The following is a 20,963-nucleotide window of genomic DNA, read 5'->3' on the forward strand; positions in this document are numbered from 1 at the left end:
TTGCATGCTAACACAATGTGGTAACCTTAACATTTTCTGCCTCACTGCTGCTGGGAGCATTAATCAGTAAAGTTATTTATTCCATTTTAATGTTTTTATTGACTGGCAATTATACATGAAGAGATGAAATGTCTGCATAACTCTCATAATGCTTCTTTCAAGCCAAGTAAAGTTATTTCTTCCATTTTAACATTTTTATTAACTGGCAATTATATATGAAGAGATGAAATGTCTGCATAACACCTGACTCCCAGGATGCTTCTTACAAGCCAAGTTTTCAAAATACTTAAAATGTATCAGGATCCTATAGTTTTGCTCTGGACAAAGCTTCATTAAAGATATAGAAGGGAGCTACACATCTCTCTACAGGTCTACATCCAGGTTTTATCACTGGTTTCAATTATCTAGTCTGAGTTGGAGCTCTGCAAGAGCACAAGCCTCAGAAACAGTGGGGAAGGCTGACTTCACTTTCTTATATTCTTGTTGGGTTTTTTGCCAAGGAGAAATTGGATTTGATGCTGCATTTAAGGCAGAGGTTTCTGACATTCTCTATGAAAAAAAAAAGTTTGTTTGCTTTCTCTGGATTTAAGTAGGTTTCTGTTGGTCACCACAGATGAACTTCACCAGGCTTACCAAGTCCCATAATAGTTACTTGACATGAAGAAAAGCCCATACTGCCAGGGCTTGATTCTTTCCTAATTTTAAAAACAGAGCATCTTGGAAAAATGAAAAACAATAAGGGAACAAAGAAAGAAAATTACTTCTATTAGAATTGTTTCTGTTTACTAGAATAAACTAGGAATTTTCTAACAAAGCCTTTTTTTCATGGGATATAACAAAGCTTCAAACCCAAGTGATTCACAGACACATTTTGGTTTTGACATGTTTTCCCAAAACAGAAACAGGATTCTGACAATTGAGCAGCCATCATCCTTAGTGCTCTGCTGAAGAGCCCTGGTTTTCCTTGTGTGTGGCTCAGGGACAGCCCCACTCTGTGGCTTGTCCAGTCACAAGTAACTCATAAATAACCCCAACACGAGTTTGTCACAGAGCCAAAGGCTCATGACAGCCAGCTGTGCTGGCACTTGTCAGACACACAGCACTTCTCAGGCTCCCTTTGGCGTGGGGAGAAACTATCCTTATTGCAGGAAAAGGTCCCCAACTGTCCCAATACCAGAAAGGTTTCAGAAAGCACTTTCTTTTCTAAATTCAGCAAGTGGAGTCCTTGGAACACTTGGCAGTGTGCAGAATCCCTGGCATTACATATCTCTCTGCTCCATGCTGCTTTGAAAAATGAGAAAATATATTCCTGCAGATGTATTTTTGTGCATGATCTGCAGAAACTTTTGGAATCTCTGTATCTGAATGATATCTTGAGCCCGAACTAGCTCCATGAGGTCTGTGCTTCCTGTGACTCCTTTGAAGGCAGTGCTGTTTCAAACTGTCCTGTGGCACTCTGAGCACCAGCACTGTGCCCTGCAGCAAGTGCAGAGTTGAGATACTGGGCCAGCTCCTTCCTCATAACTTGAGTGTCTGCTTTGTAAACAGTTCTGCTAAGAATCACTTCCATTTGATACCTTGGTCTGCATCATGGAGTAGCATTTCAGAAATGAAATCACAAATATTCTGCAATCTAATTTACCTTAGCCTGGAGGAGATGTTCTGCCATCAAGATATAGATCCTACCAGTGGCACTCATGGTGTAGCTGCAGCAATGTGAGCTGTATCTCTGCAACAAGGATTGTGCAGAAATCTGCATAATTTTCTACATCCTTAGGAAGGTTCCCAACATGTTCAGGACAACACAGGAGAAGGTTCTCAGCAGGAATGCCAGGCTGAAGCTGAGACAAGAGGGAAGTGATATATAGAGAGAGATAACTTCTATCCTAAATATTTTCCAGGATCACATAGGATGGGTCTCTCCCCTATCTGTACATATAGATGAAGTTTTAAGTTCAGAGCTCTTGTTTGCAACGAGATTATGCCAATTTTAAGCCTTTGCTGCAGTCAAAGAAAACACAAACTGCACCTACTCCAAGTGATGATATTTTGTGCAAATGGTCTAAGGGAGGAAAACACTTTCCACTGAAATGGTGAGAAGCAAAACAGGCATTTCCTGTGTGAAATAAATGACATCATTAATGAATGGATCTTTTCATGATGTTCAAGGTTTAGAAAGTAAGCAAAAAAGGCTCAAGCTCAATGTAATTAATAAAGAAATTAAATGTAGCAGCAAGCAGCTGTGCAATGCCCTAATTATCATGTGTAAGGGACAAAAATCTGTCTTAGGACTGATTATAAAATCAGAGAATCATTTTGGTTGGAAAAGACCTTTAAGGTCGTTGAGTCTAATTGTTAACCAAACACTGCCAAGGGCACCACTAAACCATTCCAACAAGTAGTCCAGGAATACACAGGCAGAAGGTTTTGGAGCACAGCTTCATTGACAAAAGGCAAGTGTCCACACTGAACATGCTCTTTATCCAGGCATATGACTTCAAAATATCTGAAGCACCTGAGAATGAGGGACAAATACATTTAACCTGGATGACATTCAGTGGCACTAAAAGACAGCTAGAACACTTCAGTTTGAGCAAGGAATAGTGAGCACCTGCTGCTGTAGCTCAGCAGGTGACTCTAAGCTTGTGATCCTCATTCCTGACACCAGCCTGCCTCCTGGCCCATTGCAGGGAGGTCTGTTTGCCTGCAGTTGCCTTGATCACCTCTGCTGGTCCTTCCCTCCTAATTTCAGCCAGTTTGCTGCCAAGGTGTCTGCTTAAAAAGAGTGATGATATCCAGATAACTGCAGCTCTGCCTTAAATTGGACAGAAGACTGAAAGTAGGATTTACATGATGTGATATTTAGGCTGATAAGCCTCAGTTATAATGGCAAAGAACTTTAGGAAGAACAAATACATGAACTAGTATTAATGGGTGATACTGAGTGTTTTATATTTAATGGGAACTAAATTAAGAGTACAAGTTTGTTATAAAACATGACTGTAAAATCACCTAATAAACAAAGCAGATCTATGTGTGTTTTCAGTCATACTAATGATTTCTTCAGGGTGAGAAGGCTCTGCAGACAGGCTGTATGACACAGTATGTATCCCTTTGAATGCTGGTAAGATTAAAAAAATCTTAAAATTATATGCAATAGCCTCAGTGCAACAATGTTCCAAGATAAGACATGGATATGAAGACTAAATAAAATCTTACTACCAAACTCAGTATTTTGTCCTTGATTTGAATAGTGAAACACTTTACAATCTGTACAGAAGTACAGTGCAACAGATGGCTTTTAAAGTGATTGAAAATTCACCAACTTTGTTATTTACATGCTCAATTTTAAACACAACAGGAGAATGGTTCAAATGCTTCTACAATAAAACCTCATCCAGTTAATTTCTTTTCCCAGTACTCTCCTGAATCAGCTCTTGAGGCAGGAGATAAATCATTCTAGGGGAGCAACAGAGAAAAAACATCTCTAGTAGGAACCTTTCTCCTTATAAAAGGACAATTTGCAAAGCTTTTTTAAATACAGCTTCAGCTGCCTAAATTACAAAATATTTAGTGTTTTGTTATGACAAGCCTTTACCTGCTTCCTTCTGTTGTTCTGCTCTTCTGGAGTCCAGACAAAGAAATTGGAAGGGACAAACGTAGGAACGTTGAAACTGTCACTAATAGCCTTCAAGAGTAACTAAGGACACCCATGAGTAAATATTTGATTTCTTTTTGCAATATTTCAATACTATAACTTCTGAGAGTTGTACCCCACGGGGTGTCAGAGAACAGCCAGAACACAGCATCCAGTGAAAACATGGCAAGAATCCTTTTGTGTACCTTTGCCTGGAGGAGCAAAATTAAACCACGGGCAAGGCCAAAGTTTTACAGAGGGTGCCAGGACTCTTCTAATGTTGCAGGGGTTTGGTTTACAGCTTGTCTGAAAGGCAGCATCTCCTTCAGCACAAGGATGTTTAAATCTGTGGTGAAAGAGGAAAGAATGGCCAGTACTGCTCCCTGGAGCACGCAGACAGTCTTAAGAACCTTCTCATTAAGGCACAATCCAGTTGGACCTGCTGACTTGATAAACCAGGAATATTGCTGCCTGAGAGGGATGAGGTAGACTCTAGCTCTTTGAGCAGATGAGAATTTCTATTTAAAGCATTATACATGAAAAATGAAAGGAAGAAGAGCAGCCTGTATAACAAAATTAACTCCTACTTAGAAAAATAAGAGAAACTGGCCATTACAAAATATTTTTCTTAGAACAAACAGCAAAACAGTGCCAGTACATAGCATACAGGGAATGGAAAAGAGAGGTGATGTAGGAAGACTACAAAAGGAAGACATATTATAAAAAGGAATTGCTCTGCAATACGAAAGAAAAGTTGCATATATAGGGGTTATTTTACCTTAACAGCATTATTCTATTTATATCTTTATGGAAATATCTTCAGAAAAAAAAATTCTGCCACTAACTGGATTATAATATTTCTTTATTTTCCATGCCATTAATGGAACATGGTTTTGCTCTAAGTGGTTTAAAATTTTTGAGCTTGACTATATTGACAACTTCATGTGTGAGCAAAAGAACACAGAATTCAGTATTGTGCCTGTTTGGTGGGCATTATCCTCCACCAGAGAGAATCAACAAAGCTCAGCTGCCCCTACAGGCAGGTATGAATGAGGGAATCACGAGCACAGATGTGCATGAGGAACAGTCTATTTTAGCAAGAAGGCTGGACAGCTGTTTCTGTGAAGTTCTGACCACTTACAAAAAAAAGAGTCTTGCAGAAAAGCACAAATGGATGCAAATACATGCTTAAAATAGGAAACTGGGTTTTTAAAAGTCTGCACCTGCCTTTAGTACTTTTAAATTTGATGTTTTGCTCCTTGGAGTTCTTTTGCAATGTTACATTTTTACACTGAAGGAATGCATGCTTTCCACTTCTTTAGTTTTCTAATAACTGATAACTATCACATTTTCAGCAGAACTACTTTCTATTAAAAACAGTCACACTTAAAATAGGCATATTAGTTGTGTGTGAATCAAATCACATTTAGGGTCTTATTAATAGTCTCACTGTGAGAACAAAACCACCTCAAACTCAAAACTGGTTTGAGGTTGCAAAAAGCCTGGGCTATATTTGCAATCAACAGCACCTACTGATATATTGAATTTTCACTTGTAAAGAAATCTGAAACACTTCCATGTGCCATATTCTGCCTTCAGGGATGGCAGTGTGAAACCAATGGAACTGAAGTCTCATGAATGCTATAAAAATCTCTAGTATGCTATAATACTAAATATTTTTCATGAGAATTTAAATTATAAAATAATATTTCACTATTTAGCTACAGAAGTTCTTTTTTTCTTCATTTTTAATATTGAAACAATTCTGGTTTAAGTATTCTTAATGTGCTGAAAAAGCTTTAATATGTGAACTGCTAGTACACCAGTCAGCTGAACCTTTAACAGTAGAGATAATTCCACTGGACAAAAGTACTATCTATCAGTAAACAGAAACAGTAACAAAGCCTTTATCTCCAGTATTTTATATCCTGACCAAATTATTTAAAAACTCAGTTAAGACAGTCAGAGACAGTCAGCTAACACTGGGATTTAAGTTTGCAACAAGCCTTCCCCCAGCATTTATGATATAATTTTAAACAAATTCTCCCTCTTTGTATATGTGGGTTAATCCAAGTAAAAATAATTATTTTATATTAATGACTATAATATATTTCATCATTTACACTGATTATTAGTTAATAATCACTTAAGTCAATATAGTCTTTTTTTTTTACCATCTTCACTATTCTGCATACCCAGACCCTCTTTGTTCCTAGAATTCATCCATGGGACAAATTAAGACTGGTCCTGTAACCACAAAGTAATTTGTTTAAATAAGTGTTTTTCTTTTCTCCATCCAACTTATCCCACTTCATGGCATGTCTAATCTTTTCAGCCCTGATTAGGCTTCTGCTTTCAATTAAAAAAGCAAGTTTTCCTCCAGGAAATAGGAGAATTGCGTCACCACTCTAGTCAGAAAACCCTCACATGCTGAGTGCCACAGGCCATAGCACTGATCTCCAGCTCAGGCTCCTGAGGGAACTTTTGGCTTGGAAAATGAGAGATTCCTTGGAAGTGAGTATTAGGCAGAAGCAGCAGGATAAGAGCAGGCTATCAGTTCATGAGGTGAGCAGGCTGGAGAGTGGCCTGGCTGGGGAATGGGTGCATTCTCCCTTTGGCTTATGTGGAGGAAGGCAACACCTCCTGGAGCTTTCCTTGGCCTGGAGTTTGCATGCCCAGTCTGCCAGGGAGCTGCCAAGGCCCTGATCTCCTCCCCTCTGGGCAAGGGCTGCAGTGCAGCAGCCTGGGCATGGAGGCCAACGTTTCATTCAGACACACAGGGCTCCTACATGGGCCCTGCTGCGTGTCACCTGAAGGACTACATTCAATTTTCAGCAGTGTTTTGTGCAAAAAATGGACAATAACAGTACTTTCCTCATGGTCTTTGTCCCCAAGTCATACCAGTATATCAAACACAAGCAGAAGGAGGTACAGCTACCAGAACAGAGACTTCCAGTGTTGGGAATTTAGCTGGTAGAGACTGGAAAAATACAAAACCGTGGCTAATTCCAAGTTCTGCACCTGCTAGATAGCGTGTCCTTGGGCCTAGCTGTAGTACGATAACAAATAGTGAAAGAGACATGAGAAAAGAGAGATGTAACCCTTAAGAATGAGGAAGAGTTCATGGTATAGTTTAACCAATAGATTCCTTGGCTTACAGAATATTCATAAGCTTATTATTTGCTGTATAAGTGTTTGATGCTTTTCTTCAATAAACTGGACCTGTTGGACCTGTGATGAACCATCTGGTGTCCTGGTCCCCTTCCTACGACATTCCAGGAAAGTACTTAATTCCTTGCAGGACCAAGTTCTTCAAAGTAACCTTCTGTTTATTTTTAGCTGGTTTTCTTGATGACTATTTTTCCATCCAGTTTTTTTTTTCATTCCAGCAGCAGTAAAGATATTGTTATATCTGATTTCACTGCTCTAATTAAGTAAGTACTTCTCAGTCCATGATCAGTTCTATTTTGGTCTGGTTTAAAGTTTATTTAATTTGAGACATATTTCAACCAGGGTAGCATAATGGCACATCTCAAGGCCTGCTTGATCCTAATATTAAAATGTTAGTTTATTTCCTGAAGGAAATAAAAAAAATCTAAGAAGTTCAGTGTAAATTTGTCAAAAAATTCTTTTTATCTGCACTCTAAAAATAGAAGTAAAAAACAGCAAAAGAACAAGACTATATGCAGTGTGATTAACACCCTGCTTTTTTTTTTTTTTTAAGGATAATAGGAATAATGAGCACATACTATCACTGAACCTGGGAAAAAAGCCCTGGCAGAGGCAGAAAAATGTAATCTAATCCATTCACGGCACAATGAGGGAATTAAGTATTCTGCATAATTCCTGTGAAGTGTCTGGTTAACCTGAGTGTAAGGGACATCTCTATGTCACTCCTAGGCAGACTGCACACTTGCTTCATTTCATTCAGAAAATTTTTTCTCATATACAATCTGAGTCTTCTGTGTTGCAATTTAAGCCCATTGTCTTTTATTTCTTCCTGTCATCATTGCTTTTTTAAAGACTGGCAAAATGTTTGTCATTTTAAATTGCCTGGAATTTCAACCCCTGCTATGAGTTGCCAAAGTGCCCATTATTGCTTTAGTAATTTCTTTGAATACTCTAGAATGCAGTTGAGTTAGCTTAAATGATTTTAAGAGATCTGACAGATATAGGGATTCTAACCTATTCTTTTACTTTCCCCTTTATTACAAGTGTTAATTGTACCACACAACAGTTCAGAGCTGACCTTTTCAGAAGACTGGCACAGAAAAAGCCATTACACGTTTCAGCCTTCTTGGAATCATTTGTTGAGAGCTCTTCCTCTTTTCTGTACAGCAGGCCAATGTTTTTCTTAGTCTTTCTCATCACTATTTTGCTGATGAATCAATTCACATCACCCATGATACCCTTTGCTAATAGCATAATTTTGTATCTGTTCATGTATTTCCATTTTATTCCTTTTATTTGTCTTCACTGATCTAATTTTCTATCCATTTTCTGTATGCTTTCTTCTTGTGACAGAAATTAACTTAAAGTCTCTACCTTTGTCTTTTACTGTAGTTCCTGTCCTCCTTCTATATTTCACATTTGGATCCCTTGAGCCAGCATCATTTATATCTTTTGTCCAGGAAACTGAAAGTCCCCCTTAAATAATTTTTCTTTAGTTTTGGTTCCTTTGAGATTCTAAACGGCAGATCTTAAAGCTTTACTCTCAAAATCCCCTGATTTTCTGTACTTCTTCCTTTCCCTCTGAAGAATAATGAACTCTGTCACTGCATGGTCATAGAATTTGCCTTCTACACTTCCTAGGTTAAAGTCAAATCCAGAAAGGTTTTTTCTTAAATTTCTTAAATATGTTTCAAAAACTTACTAGGGAATTTGTGCTCAGGTCCCAACATATTCACCTGGAAACAGAGAAATCCCCATATTACTATAAAGCCATGCCCTGGAAAATGCCAACTCCTCACAAAAAATCCTAATCCTGATCTTGTTAAGAGAGTGTAACTGATAACATGATTTCCTTTACAGAATTCAAGTGTTTTTAACTACTTACTGATGTCATTTAAATGAGAGAGGGACAGAACCTGTGGCAGAGAAGTTACAGTCAGTACTGCCAGCAGTGCTGATCTGCTTCTGCTGCTGCCTGGGTGTCCGCCTGTAGATTGACAGGGTGGGATTTATTTCACAAAAATTTCAACACTAATAGTAGAAGTATGAACCTTTGCACTTGACAGGTCAGTTATTTTATTCTAGTCAGGGAACAGGTACATTAGTACACATAAATTCATGTGATTTATTTTAGATATCTTCTGCACAACTGGATGACTGGCAGTAACAGAAGTAAGAAAATTTACATGTGAGACCAGACCTGGCCTTTCCCCTAACCTTGTGGATAACAAACACATGGCTTAACTTTTATTTTAACCAGTGTCCAAGAGAGAACATGCTAGGCTATCCCACGTGTACCTTTTTTAGATATTGCTTATAAAAGCAAGATTTCCAGGTTGCTTTAATTTTATACTTCCTTTCTACAACATGATTTAAGTTTTCTACATTGTTCTGCATATAGCAGAGACTGGTGACAATCCTATCATTATAACCAAAGTTCTCCTTCTCACATTTTCTCTACATCTTTGCTTTATACAGATCTGTCATATATTATAGAAAGCTTTTAGTAAAGTTAGAGTAAACCACCTAACTTTTCTTTCAAAGGTGGGCAATGTTCTAGTTTATTAACAGATGCAATCCAAGGCTGGTGGCAATTACAACTTCAATGAGTTGACAACTACAGTAGTCTCTGTAAATGGCTCAGTTTACCTGCAGCTTCCCTAAAAAGCCACTTGCTCTAAAAATGCCTTCCTTGCTCTAGTTGTGGCTCAATGGCTAAAGCAGGCAGGCCATTTTGAATTATTAGAGCTGTTAGCAGCTTGTGTGCCGTTTTGGGCACCACAATATTAAAAAGACATTAAGTTATTAGAGAGCATCTAAAGGAAAACCATGAGGGGAACTCTGTGAGGAGCAACTGAGGTCACTTGGTCTGTTCAGCCTGAAGGAGACTGAGGGCAGACCCCACTGCAGCTTACAGCTGCCTGGTGAAGGGAAGGGGAGGGTCAGGCACTGATCTCTTCACTCCCATGACCAGTGAGTGGACTGAGAGATTGGCCTGAAGTTGTGTCAGGGAAGATTTAGGATGGATATTAGAAAAAGGTTCTTCACCCAGAGGGTGGTTGGGCATTGGAGCAGACTCCCCAGGGCAGTGGTCACAGCCCCAAGCATGACAGAGTTCAGAGTTCACACTGCTCCCAGGCACATGGTGTGACTCTTGGGGCTGTCCTGTGCAGTGTCAGGAGCTGGGCTCGATCCTTGTGGATCTCTTTCAACACAGGATGTTCTACAATTCTATGATTCTAAATACTTCAGGCATGGTACTATTAGGTAAGGGCAGACAAGTGGTCTCTGTGACACCAGGAGTAAGCTTGGCCATGGCCCCAGGTGGAGCATTTACTGCAGCTGCCACTCTCTGCTCAGTCTGTGCACAGGTGTGGAGGGACAGAATGTAAGAAAATAAAGATAGTGCAGAAGGTAGTCTCACACCTGAGGAGATGCAGCTGTACTAACCACCAAAGATTAGGAACAGGCCTGCCCTTAACAGGCCACAGCTGTGTCCACTGAGGATGAGTGCTACAAAAGAGTGGGTTAGCTGGGTGAGGAGTTTTTGGAGTGTTGGAGTTTGTTGTCTGTACTATGAAGAGAGATGGAGGTTGTTAGCTGTGCTGTGAGGAACTGTCCATGAGAAATCACTGAGGAGGTATGGAGCTTTTGCAATAAGATGGCAACACACAGGAAGACAGGGTGACCTCAAGGCTACAAGCACTAGTCCAGCTCTCTGGGTTTAATGACCTTGGTGGTTTGCTGGGCATTATCACACACACTTTTCCTCTGCACAGCTGTAACTCCACTTAGCAGGAACTGCAGTGACAGGTGAAAATGAGGAAACAGGCACTTTGTGACACTTTTCAGAACTCCTTCCTTCACTCCATGACACAGCTGTAACACGGACCCTGCAGTTATTTCACCCCATACAGACTTTCCCATTAGCAAACAACACTTTCATGAACAACTCCTTCTATGAGGCTGCTTAAAGAAGATGCTATGACTCCTTCTATCCCTTCTGTACAGTACACCATGTGGTTGCTCATTGCTGCCTATTATAAAAATCCAGCCATCACTCCAGGCAATTTTATCTTTTGGGTCTCAGGTAATGTATCAGTTGACGAATTTCTTTTCTCACCTTGTATCCAGACTTTACACCTCCAGCCCAATTTGCTGCAACTTTTTGCAGAGAGGAAGGATGCAAATTTTAACAATTTCTCCAGAAAATATAACTCATTTTGTGAAGATGATATAATTTCCTCCTTTGTCTCACTGCTCACACAGTTCACACAGAGAAGACAAGAAGCAACAGGTTCAAATTGAAATACAGGAAATTCCATTTTAATAGGAGAAAAAGACCCTCTTATAATGTGAGGTTGGTCAAACACTGGCACAAGGTGTCCTGAAAGAATGTGGAGTCTCCACCAAGAGAGATAGCCAAGCTGCCACAGGATGCAGCCCTGAGCAGCTGACTGTCACTGGCCCTGCTTGGAGTATGGGGATTGGGCCAGACAATCTCCAGAGACCCCCTCCAACTTCCAGCAGCCTGTGAAAAGGGCAGGAATATCAGAAGTCACTTTGAGAAGTTGCTTCATGCTATGTGTTTTTAACAGGATGCATTTTATTCCAGCTCCCTACATCTTGGAGGCACTACTGTGCCAAGGTAGCACAGAGGTCCTTGGATATCAGAGCACCTCATGATGACTGTGACCCTACAGTCTAAGGCTGCTGAGTACCCAAAGCCTGCCTAATGTGTCTCTGTATAAAACACATAAACATTCACTGAATTGAAAAATGGGACTTAGATCTTGTTTTATTTTCTGGTCTGCAGGTGTTTTATTAGGCTATGCAAAGTGGAATAGTTTCAACAGAAAACACAGAGTCCCACCTTGAAATTATTCCCCAGACAGGTGGGCAGGGCACTTGGATGAGACACAGGAATTGCTTCAAGTCCTGACTGAGAAAGAAGTGGCCTTGAACTCTACCATCTTGAGATATTACTACTACCACTTGATTTCTAGGCAAAAGGGACACAACATTATGTGACAAGGATAGACTGAAAGCAAAGGGAGCTTTTGGAGGAGCCCACTGGACATGTGTGGATAAGTTAGGCACCTGCCTTAATGGGACTGAGAGGCTTTGACACCATCTAATTCCTTAGGATTGCTCCCTGGACAGTCTAGGCAGTCTCCTAGCTGGGCAGCTGTTTGTGGTTATGTTCCTGACGTTTCCCTTACTGCAAAGGAAACCTTACTACTGGGTCACACTGGACACCACTGCTCAAAAAACCCATCAAGATTAGAGGTTACAGGCTGAGCAGGAATAGGAATAAACACTTTCATGGAACAAACCCTTTAATTACTAACCTGAGAAATTAATTAATTTTACTAGTTCAGGTCTGTTTAGCTTTGTATTTTCTTGACAAATGAAAATAGGCTGTTTATATTTAATTTTGACCTCTTGGCTTGATGCACTGATACTATGTTCCAAACTCTATTGTGTCTAACCTTTTATGCAAATCCTAATTAAAAAGACAGAATTGTTCCCTTAGTTACTGCAAAACTCTACTTTCCTCTGAAATACCTGATGGTATTTCTTTCTAGCTAAAGTCCAGGGAGCAGTTGATGTGACAAATAACGTTTGACTGATGCTTTAGTAGTAAATCAAAATGGCTGGGTTCACCTTACTTACTGTGAAAGAAATAAATTTATTCTGATGGAGTAGCAAAATAATTCCTATTATGCAAAAGAGAAAAAAAACCCATAAAGTTTATTTTTAAAAAATTTGTTTTTACAGCAACTTATCTGCTAAATATAAAGCTTCTATACCAGCACATAGTACTGAGTGTAGAAGGTGACCTGATATTAAGAATATGTCATAAGCACCTATTCCTAAAAAACGGTTTTTAACTGAAGACATCAAATTTTATTTAGTTGTAGGAATGTACAGAGCCATCAGGAGTATAGACTGAAAACCACATGAAATAAGCCATCATACTTTCCTCAGAACTAGCAAGGCTGCTGCTAGAATAATACATTAATATTGGAGCACTGTACTAGGGCATGAAAGAAGATTGGGACATTTGGACAGAGCTGAGAAGAGAGACAAAATATTGATTTTAGAGGTGTAAAACAAAATCTATTATTAGGATGCCAATATGGTTGATACAAATGAGCGTGTGGTTGCCTGCAGGAGAACACTGCTGAGTGGCACATCTGAGGAGACCTGGTCGAAGCACAATCCTGAGAATGCCTGGAGAGCCCGGCCTGCAGCACAAGCTCTGTTAAAGCATTGAAATGCACAGTCAGTCCCACAGAGCAGAAGTTCTACTGAGAAGATTAAAAAAGAGACATGCTATCGATATGATGAAGAAGTACAATGTTACTGACAAGATTTAAGAAAGAATGACGCAATTCACAAAACTCACTGAGAAAGTGTCATCACTGATAAGACTGAGAAAAGCAATGTCAGGCCAAAAGAAAGGACAGGATGCAAACTGCCAAAGTCTCCAGACCATACACAGCCTGAAGGAAAACGGAGTCTTGAGGAGATTTCTGCAGAAACATTATGGGAGCTGTAAAATGTGAGCAATGGACATCAGCAAGTCATAGAAACTACCAAAAAGCGTGAGTGGCTAAGTGGATACTTGTGTTTGTGGTCATCTGCAGCCAACAGGATCACAGACATGCTTCTCTCCTTAACAATCTTATTTATATAAGACAAAACTTAATGTAGAAATACCTGCGTCAGTTGACACCTGTGAAAAGTAACTGTATCACTGCAAAAGGAGTTACAACACTGGTTTTCTGAACTGAGAGAAGGGGCACACTGGTGATGGTCTTTGAGTACCTAAGAGGCCATTCTCTGAGTACAAAGGATGGCAAGAGAAAAATAACACAAGTCACTGAACTGCAGTGTTGGGAATTTAGCTGACTAGAGAATGGAAAAGTACAAAGCCGTGGCTAATTCCAAATCCTGCACCTGCGAGATAGTGTGTCCTTGGGCCTAGCTGTAGTACGATAACAAATAGTGAAAGAGACATGAGAAAAGAGAGATGTAACCCCTAAGGAATGAGGAAGAGTTCATGGTATAGTTTAACCAATAGATTGCTTGGCTTACAGAATATTCATAAGCTTATTATTTGCTGTATAAGTGTTTGATGCTTTCTTTAATAAACAGGACCTGTGATGAACCATCTGGTGTCCTGGTCCCCTTCCTACGACACTGCAGTAAGGCAGACATCAGAAAAACCTCAGGGTAATAATGCACAAGGCTGGATTCCTTGCTGAAGCTGTGGAATCTCCAACAGTGCAGGTGGAAATGGCATCTTGGACCAACATCATAAAAAAAAGTCCCATATAACTGACCATCTCTAGGAATAGAGGCAAGGCAGGTGGAACTTTTGAGATCTGGTCCAATCTGATCTGATCCTTTTACTACAATTCTATGGCTGTAGCAAATGGTTGCATAAACTCTGCTTATTTATTTTGATCATACAAGAAGCACACTTCAAGGGACATGTTATAATGGCAAGCAAACTACAGCAATCCACAAAAATGGCCATAACAATCATAAATTATTTTCAGTTGCCAGTTCAGCAGAACACTGAGGCAGTTCTTGGGTCTTAAAGACTTTAGGTTTAAGTACATAAACCACTCAAATCTTGAAGCACTGATGAAATACAAAACCAGTCCAATGACATCTTTAACAATAGAATAACCCCAGACGTAAAAAACCTCAGTATTAGAGGGGAGTATGCTGCAGGACAGGGCAAACTCTTACATATCTTACACAAAGCAAGGCATCTCTAATCTCCTCTTCAGGGAAAAAAAAAAAAAACCAAACAAACAGAAAACCAACCAACTGTTAGTGGAGATTTCCTGAAGAACTAAATAACCATACCACAATGTATATTTCATTCATGGAGAGGGACTGATGTGAATTGGCTATACCATTACTAAGATTTAATGATCCCATTTGTCACAGTGATAACTGCATACAGATTGCCTGTCTTTAACTAAAGAAAGCTCACTTCCTCCGAGGCTTTTAGCTGTCTGCAAATGCCTAAATGAAGCCTTTCTTTTGACACCCATGGGCTCCCTGGGGTGCTTATGTCAGTTCCTAGTGCTATCCCTTTTCATCTTAATGTACACCTGTCAGACTGCTCGGAATTTCTATTCAGTATCACCTTCCCCTGAAGGCTCCTTCAGCCTGAATAAACTTGGGTTTATTCACAAGTGAAATAAATTTGCCCTCCGACTTGACGGTTCTGCCTTGAAAAGCCTGAAGGAGCAAAAAGCCTTTCCAAATTGTACACTTTGCAGCTGGACACCACAAAATCTGTTTAAGGGTTCTTGTTAAGACGATCCTCAGAAAGGGCCCTGAGCGTACAGCCTTTGGAACCACCAGATCTAAGATTTTCTGTAACGTTTCCCAGAATTTAAAGACATGCAGGACTTTTTAAAGCTTTCGGCTTTAGATGCGACTGGTCTCTCGCAAAGTCTATCACTGTATCCCGAGGACAAGTTGATCCGCGCAGGCAAGTGACACCCGCGCGGAGCATCCTTGCGTCCGCTGCCCTGCCTGCCCGAGCTCGGCCCCCAGCGCCTGCCCGGAGCTCCCGCGGCGCTCCCTGAGCCGAGCGCTTCCCGCGAGAGGCGCGCCCGCGGCAGCGGCTCTGTGAAGGACGAAGGAGAAAAAAGGAGCAGCGAAGAGACAGGAGCGTGCCCGGGCGCCGACACGAGCCCGCTGTGAGCCGGCTAGGAGAGGAACAGCGCATCCCCGGCATCCCCGCCGCCGCCCCGGTGCCCGCCCGTCCCGCCGCTCACCGATAGTAGAAACGACGGTGCCCACGAAGTAGAAAGCGCCGGTGAAATCCCATCGGGGCCGGATGTCATCGACGCGGATGCCGGCCACGTTCGCCTCCTCGTATTCCCGGAGGAAGTGCTGGAGCTCGGCACGGCTGAGGTTGTGGCGCCGGGTGAAGTTCTCCAGGCGTTCCTCCCAGCGCTCCTTAGCCTCCCGCTCCGTGGGCAGCTCGATGGCCGAGAAGACGGCGGCGCCGCACAGCATGTACAGCACGATCAGCACCGCCAGCAGGAGGAACCGCGCGTTGTCCGCGTTGAGGCGACCCGCGCTGGAGCAGCAGCAGGCGCCGCGACACGCCATCCTCCGCCCGCGGGACCGGGCTGCCGCGCCGCCACGCTACGTCGGGGCCCGGCTGCCGCCGCCGGGCATCACGGCGCCGCCCGCCAGCCGTACGCGGGGCTCAGGGCGCCGCGGAGCCCGGCGGCGGCGAGCGGCGCTCCCGGGAGCCGGCCGGCACCTTCGCCCCGGGGGCAGGGCGCGGCCCCGGCACGGCCCCGCGGCGGACGCGCTTCGGGCTCCCGAGCATCCTGAGGGCAGGGAGCCGCTCGTCCCGTCCCGTCTCAGAGCCCCTCAGCCCCGGCGCCCGCCGCGCGGGGCTCCCGTCCCCGCCACTTTCATATCCCCTTCCTGCCCCCGCCCCGAGCACGTCGGAGCGGGGCGCAGGGACAGGCACTGCCAGGCACCTCCTGCCTGCCGGGGGCACAAGGCGGGACCGGCGGCAGCTCGCCCCCCGCCCTCCGCTTCGCCGCGGGGCTCCGCCGCCCGGTCGCGCGCACCATGGCCTCGGGGGAGCCGCGGGCCGGGCCGGGCCGCGCCCTCAGGAGCAGCTCCCGCAGCAGAGCGCGGCCGCCGGCCCCGGAGCCCAGCGCCGGCAGCGGGCAGGGCGGGCTGGCAGAGCGCGGCTGCCCCGCGGCCTCCAGCCCTCAGAGGGGCGGGGGCCGCCCCCCTTCCCGCCCTCAGGTACCCGGCCCGGGCTGTGGGGCCGAGGAGCGCCCGAGGCAACCGGGCACGAAACCCGTCAGCCGGTGATATCCCCTCCCATCAAAGCCATAAAAATTAGCGCCCTTTGCCGAAAGAGGACACATCCTTCTCCACAGGTCTGGTTACCCACTGCCTTCCCGACAAGGTGCTACATCTCTGTCCTCCAGCGCATGGTAGTCGAAGGGAAATTGTTTAGGGAAGACAGAAGCAGCCTTTCCAGCTGCTATGTGGTTTTAAAATTAGTTATTTGCAGGTTCAAAGAGCAGACCTGTCGATCCAAATCTGCTGGAAATATCATTCTCACTATAAGAAGAAAAAGCTAAACTCAGCAATATCTGGTACTTGCTACAGTGCTGAATTCTACTTTTAAATAATTGGGGCTGGAATTCAGCTGTGCTAAACGTAATAGTATACAAGCACATTCTTTCCAGGGAAGGACAACCTATATATATTTTTTCAGAAAGCAGGTTAATGAACTATAACATCCACTTCCCTTCCCCCCCCCACCATTTTCTAATAATTGTGTTGCAGTGAAAATGCAATGGGAGTGAACACTATGATCTTAGAAATCTCCCTTAATGGCAGATAATTGTACATTCCATATAAGAGCCATTGATTGTCTCACAGCCTGAGGTATTTGAGTATTGGTCTGAGCCCTACGGGTGCACTGTGGCAGTTCCAATGCCAGCATTTGAGAGGATCACCACCTGTGTGACAACTGCTAGAGCAGCAGGCACAGGGAAAATGAGTCCTTTTCTTATGTTGCACAGTCGACCAGCAGCCAGGGATAAATGTGAGTTGTGTTTCATTTTTTCCTATTTGTTGTTATTCATAGGTGATACACCATGTGGTAGGTTTTTGTTCCCTCTTAATTAGTCTTTAGCATAGACTTTAGCATGGAAATTAAAATTAGCAGCAATACTAGAAGACATTAAATAGCCAAAAATAGGAAGATGAGATGCCAGCCAAACCAGACTGTGCTAAGTGCTAACGGTAACAACACTTCCATAAAAAAAAATGCTGCTGTATCTTTAAAATTATTGGCAGCTCCTATTAGAAGAAAAAACCAAAACCCACCTATACTTCCCACTTTGCCAGTCAGAAGGAAGACAGAACTCTGCCTGTTTAATCAGCAAAGGCAGCAAAACTGAGTGAGCACCCTCTATCCATACCTATGGCTCCATCCATCAAACCTGTTCAAGGGTGCCTTGGATTAACACAGTGGGAAAAAGAGCCTTTAGCTGCTTGCAACCATCAATGTGATTTTTTTGCCCAAAGGAATATGAACAATAACACTATTCAAAGGAATATCCAAGGCAAATTATTCAAGGTTATTGAGTTCCTCCTTATTTACATATTTTGTTAATGTGGAATGTCATTTTTGTGTTTGTCTTGGGCATAGCAATAGTTGTTACATTAAAGTAGGTAAGATCATCTGGCACAGTTTTGAAAGACTGAAAGACGCATGTATTACTGTCATTGATCATCAAAAATTGCAAATTCCCTTAATTTGTCAACTTTGATCTTGGCAGTGATTTAATCATCTCTTGAGAAGGTGTCTTTTTAAGGATATGCTCCCTATTAAAGGATAGAACAAGAGCAAGTTGATATTGACCGGAATCTTGAAAAAGAAAATGAGACTATGGCTTATTCTAAAGACTACTTTATTGTAAAACAGGTCACCATTCCCACTGCTCTTGGGTAAATAGCTGGAAAAACTGGAGTGTGTGGAAAGCAGGAACAGTGTAATCAGTCAGCCATCCATAACATTTAAGCAAGGTGGAATACAGAAATGCAGTGTGTTCACTGGCATAAGAAAAATAAAAAATAACTTTTTGTTTTTCACCTGAAACTAAAAAAGTAAGTAGTTAAACATGTTGCTGACATTTAATTAACCCCAAATCAAAGTGAATATCTTGCAAGCCTGAGCCCTTGGCATCACTATCAGGAAACATGCTGCTTTCCCTACCCCTCAGCACCACGAGCACACAGCTCCCTCGTGTCTGTGTGCAGGCATCTGGGCACAACAGATTGGTGGTGGTAAGGCTTAGCACAATTGTAAAATAATAGGAAAGAAAAATCAATACATTTACCAATTCTGTCGATAATATTGACTGGCAGCCCTATAATTAAGAAAGCTAACAGTCACTGAGTACCCCAATAATGATTACTAGTAAGTGTCTGGTCAGAGTAGAATTATTATTAATGCATTATCAAATTACTTGGAAGACCCATGCAGACATTTAGTTACTCTCATTGACAGTGCCAGTACTTTTTAATTAGAGGTCTCCTTTAGAGGTGATTAGCTAGTACACTTAACCAAAACTCACTGATTTTCTTTGGTGAAGCTCTGGAATGACTGCAATGTACTCCTGAGCCAACTTCATGCCTAATGAAATATCCTGACAGAGAAGCAAATAAACCAGCCCTCCATTACTTTTGATACTGAACAAAAATTCTTCAGGAACATAATTCAGGAACATCATAACCTTAACACTAACAAACTAATTTGAACAATGCCTGACAACCCTCAGTGAAGGATTTTCCCCTAATATCCAATTTAAACTTTCCCAGGTGAAACTTCAGATTCCTCTTGTCCCCTCACTTGTTACCTGGGAGAAGAGGCTGATTCCCACCTGGCTACAACCTCCTTGCAGGTAATTGTAGAGAGCAGTAACATCTCTACTGAGACTCCATTTCTCCATGCTAAACATTCCTAGCTCCTCCAGTTATTCCTTGGAAGACTTGTGCTCCAGACCTTCCAACCAGCTCCACTGCCCTTCTCTGGACATGTTCCAGCCCCTCAATTTCTTGTCATGAGGGGCCCAAAACTGGACACAGCACTTGAGGTGTGGCCTCAAAAGTGCTGAGTATGAGGGGACAATCACTGCCCTGGTCCTGCTGGCCACACTAATTTTAATACAAGCAATGTGTTCTATTAATGGGATGCTGTCAATTTTATCAAATACCTGGGAGTACACTTGCAAGATTCAAGTTCCAACCCAATCTGAAATGTACACATTTAGAAGACAGAACAAAGGATATGTTAACAAGATTGCCTTTATTTTAATTTGAATTTTACATATAATTTTTATTCCAGCTACTGGGGTCAACTGACAGTCTCACAGAGCAGTAATTTTAAAATTAATTACAGCTATAAATGCAGAGAGACTCTCTGAGAACAGTTCTTGTCTTGAAAACCATATTAGGAACCACAGTAAAGAAAAAGCATATAAAAAGGTATCAAAAAAGCAGGTTCACTTGTAATAACGTGGTTACAGATTCTCCAAGAATCTCTCCCTTATTAACATTTTAATGTTTCAACTACAAATTAGCCATTAGAGCAGACATTATAGCTTACAGAACAGAAACAAGCAGTTTTTGCAAGTCAGGCTCAGTGTCAGCAAGTGGAACATGACAGAGTACTGGAAACACTTATGATGGAACCCACATATTTCCATGTGTATCAGGGGCATCAGTGTAAGGAATATTCCAAATCCATGGTTGATCTGCAAACCAAAACAGAAACATACTCATGACAAATTGATTTATCAAATGCAAAATTTGATTCTCTTCCTCTTTTCCCTCTGGAGGGAAGGGGAAAGTCCAAATTCTCACTGATTTTCAATTAACATCATGTGCAATTTCAGTTTAGCGGACATTTGTTTTCTCTTTTTTTTAACTGTAAGATAGAGAGTTTTCAAAAGGCTTTGCTTTCTCCTCAGATATTATTTTAAATATAGTTATAACCCAACATGCTCACCAGCTGTATAAGAACTGTATTTCAGATAATATACAAGTACAGTAATGCAGCCAAATTTGGTATGGCCTAGTGCCAGCAAGTTTTGAGCTGCATCTCTCTTAACCCAATGTAATTATAAATAAGCACTGTAACATGAATATTTTTCACAGGGACAGTAAGAATTCAGTACCTAAGAATGACACTGCCTGAGCTCTGAAAAGTTCACATTTACCCCTCACTTCTTCAAACATTACATTTTCAGATGAGCAACATAAAATTTGCTCAAGGTAGCTATTATTGGTTTGCAGCACACAGTTCCCTCCCACTTCTCAGAATACAGAAGCTCTTTCCATTCTTGGGAAAGAGAAAAGGCAACACAGCAGAAGTTAACTGCTAGCTCTGCAGCCTGCTCTGTGCTCTTCCTCCTACCATACATGTGGCAGAAATGCAGCTGTTCTATGAATCCAAGGTATTATTCTACTCCTTGCAGGCTACTCCTACTGAAATACAGAAAAATCCTTTAACCCTTTTTTCAGTGATTTTTCTCAATTAAGAAATTTATGTAAATCTAGCCTGCTT

The 20,963-nt window shown here is 42.0% G+C and overlaps 2 protein-coding genes across 2 annotated transcripts in view; both read right to left on the reverse strand.

Moving 5' to 3' along the window:
* The window catches only part of KCNK13 (potassium two pore domain channel subfamily K member 13), a 51,051-nt gene extending 35,090 nt beyond the window's left edge, over positions 1 to 15,961 (reverse strand). The window contains exon 1 of the mRNA XM_063160130.1: positions 15,622 to 15,961. Coding sequence (XP_063016200.1) covers positions 15,622 to 15,961 — 340 coding nt within the window. The remainder of the gene's footprint in view (positions 1 to 15,621) is intronic.
* A 3,725-nt stretch (positions 15,962 to 19,686) lies between these two features.
* Positions 19,687 to 20,963, reverse strand: part of TDP1 (tyrosyl-DNA phosphodiesterase 1) — a 35,872-nt gene continuing 34,595 nt past the window's right edge. The window contains exon 16 of the mRNA XM_063160131.1: positions 19,687 to 20,151. Coding sequence (XP_063016201.1) covers positions 20,078 to 20,151 — 74 coding nt within the window. The 3' untranslated portion in view covers positions 19,687 to 20,077. The remainder of the gene's footprint in view (positions 20,152 to 20,963) is intronic.

The sequence above is a fragment of the Melospiza melodia genome, chromosome 6 (genome assembly GCF_035770615.1).
Source record: "Melospiza melodia melodia isolate bMelMel2 chromosome 6, bMelMel2.pri, whole genome shotgun sequence".
NCBI lineage: Eukaryota > Metazoa > Chordata > Aves > Passeriformes > Passerellidae > Melospiza > Melospiza melodia.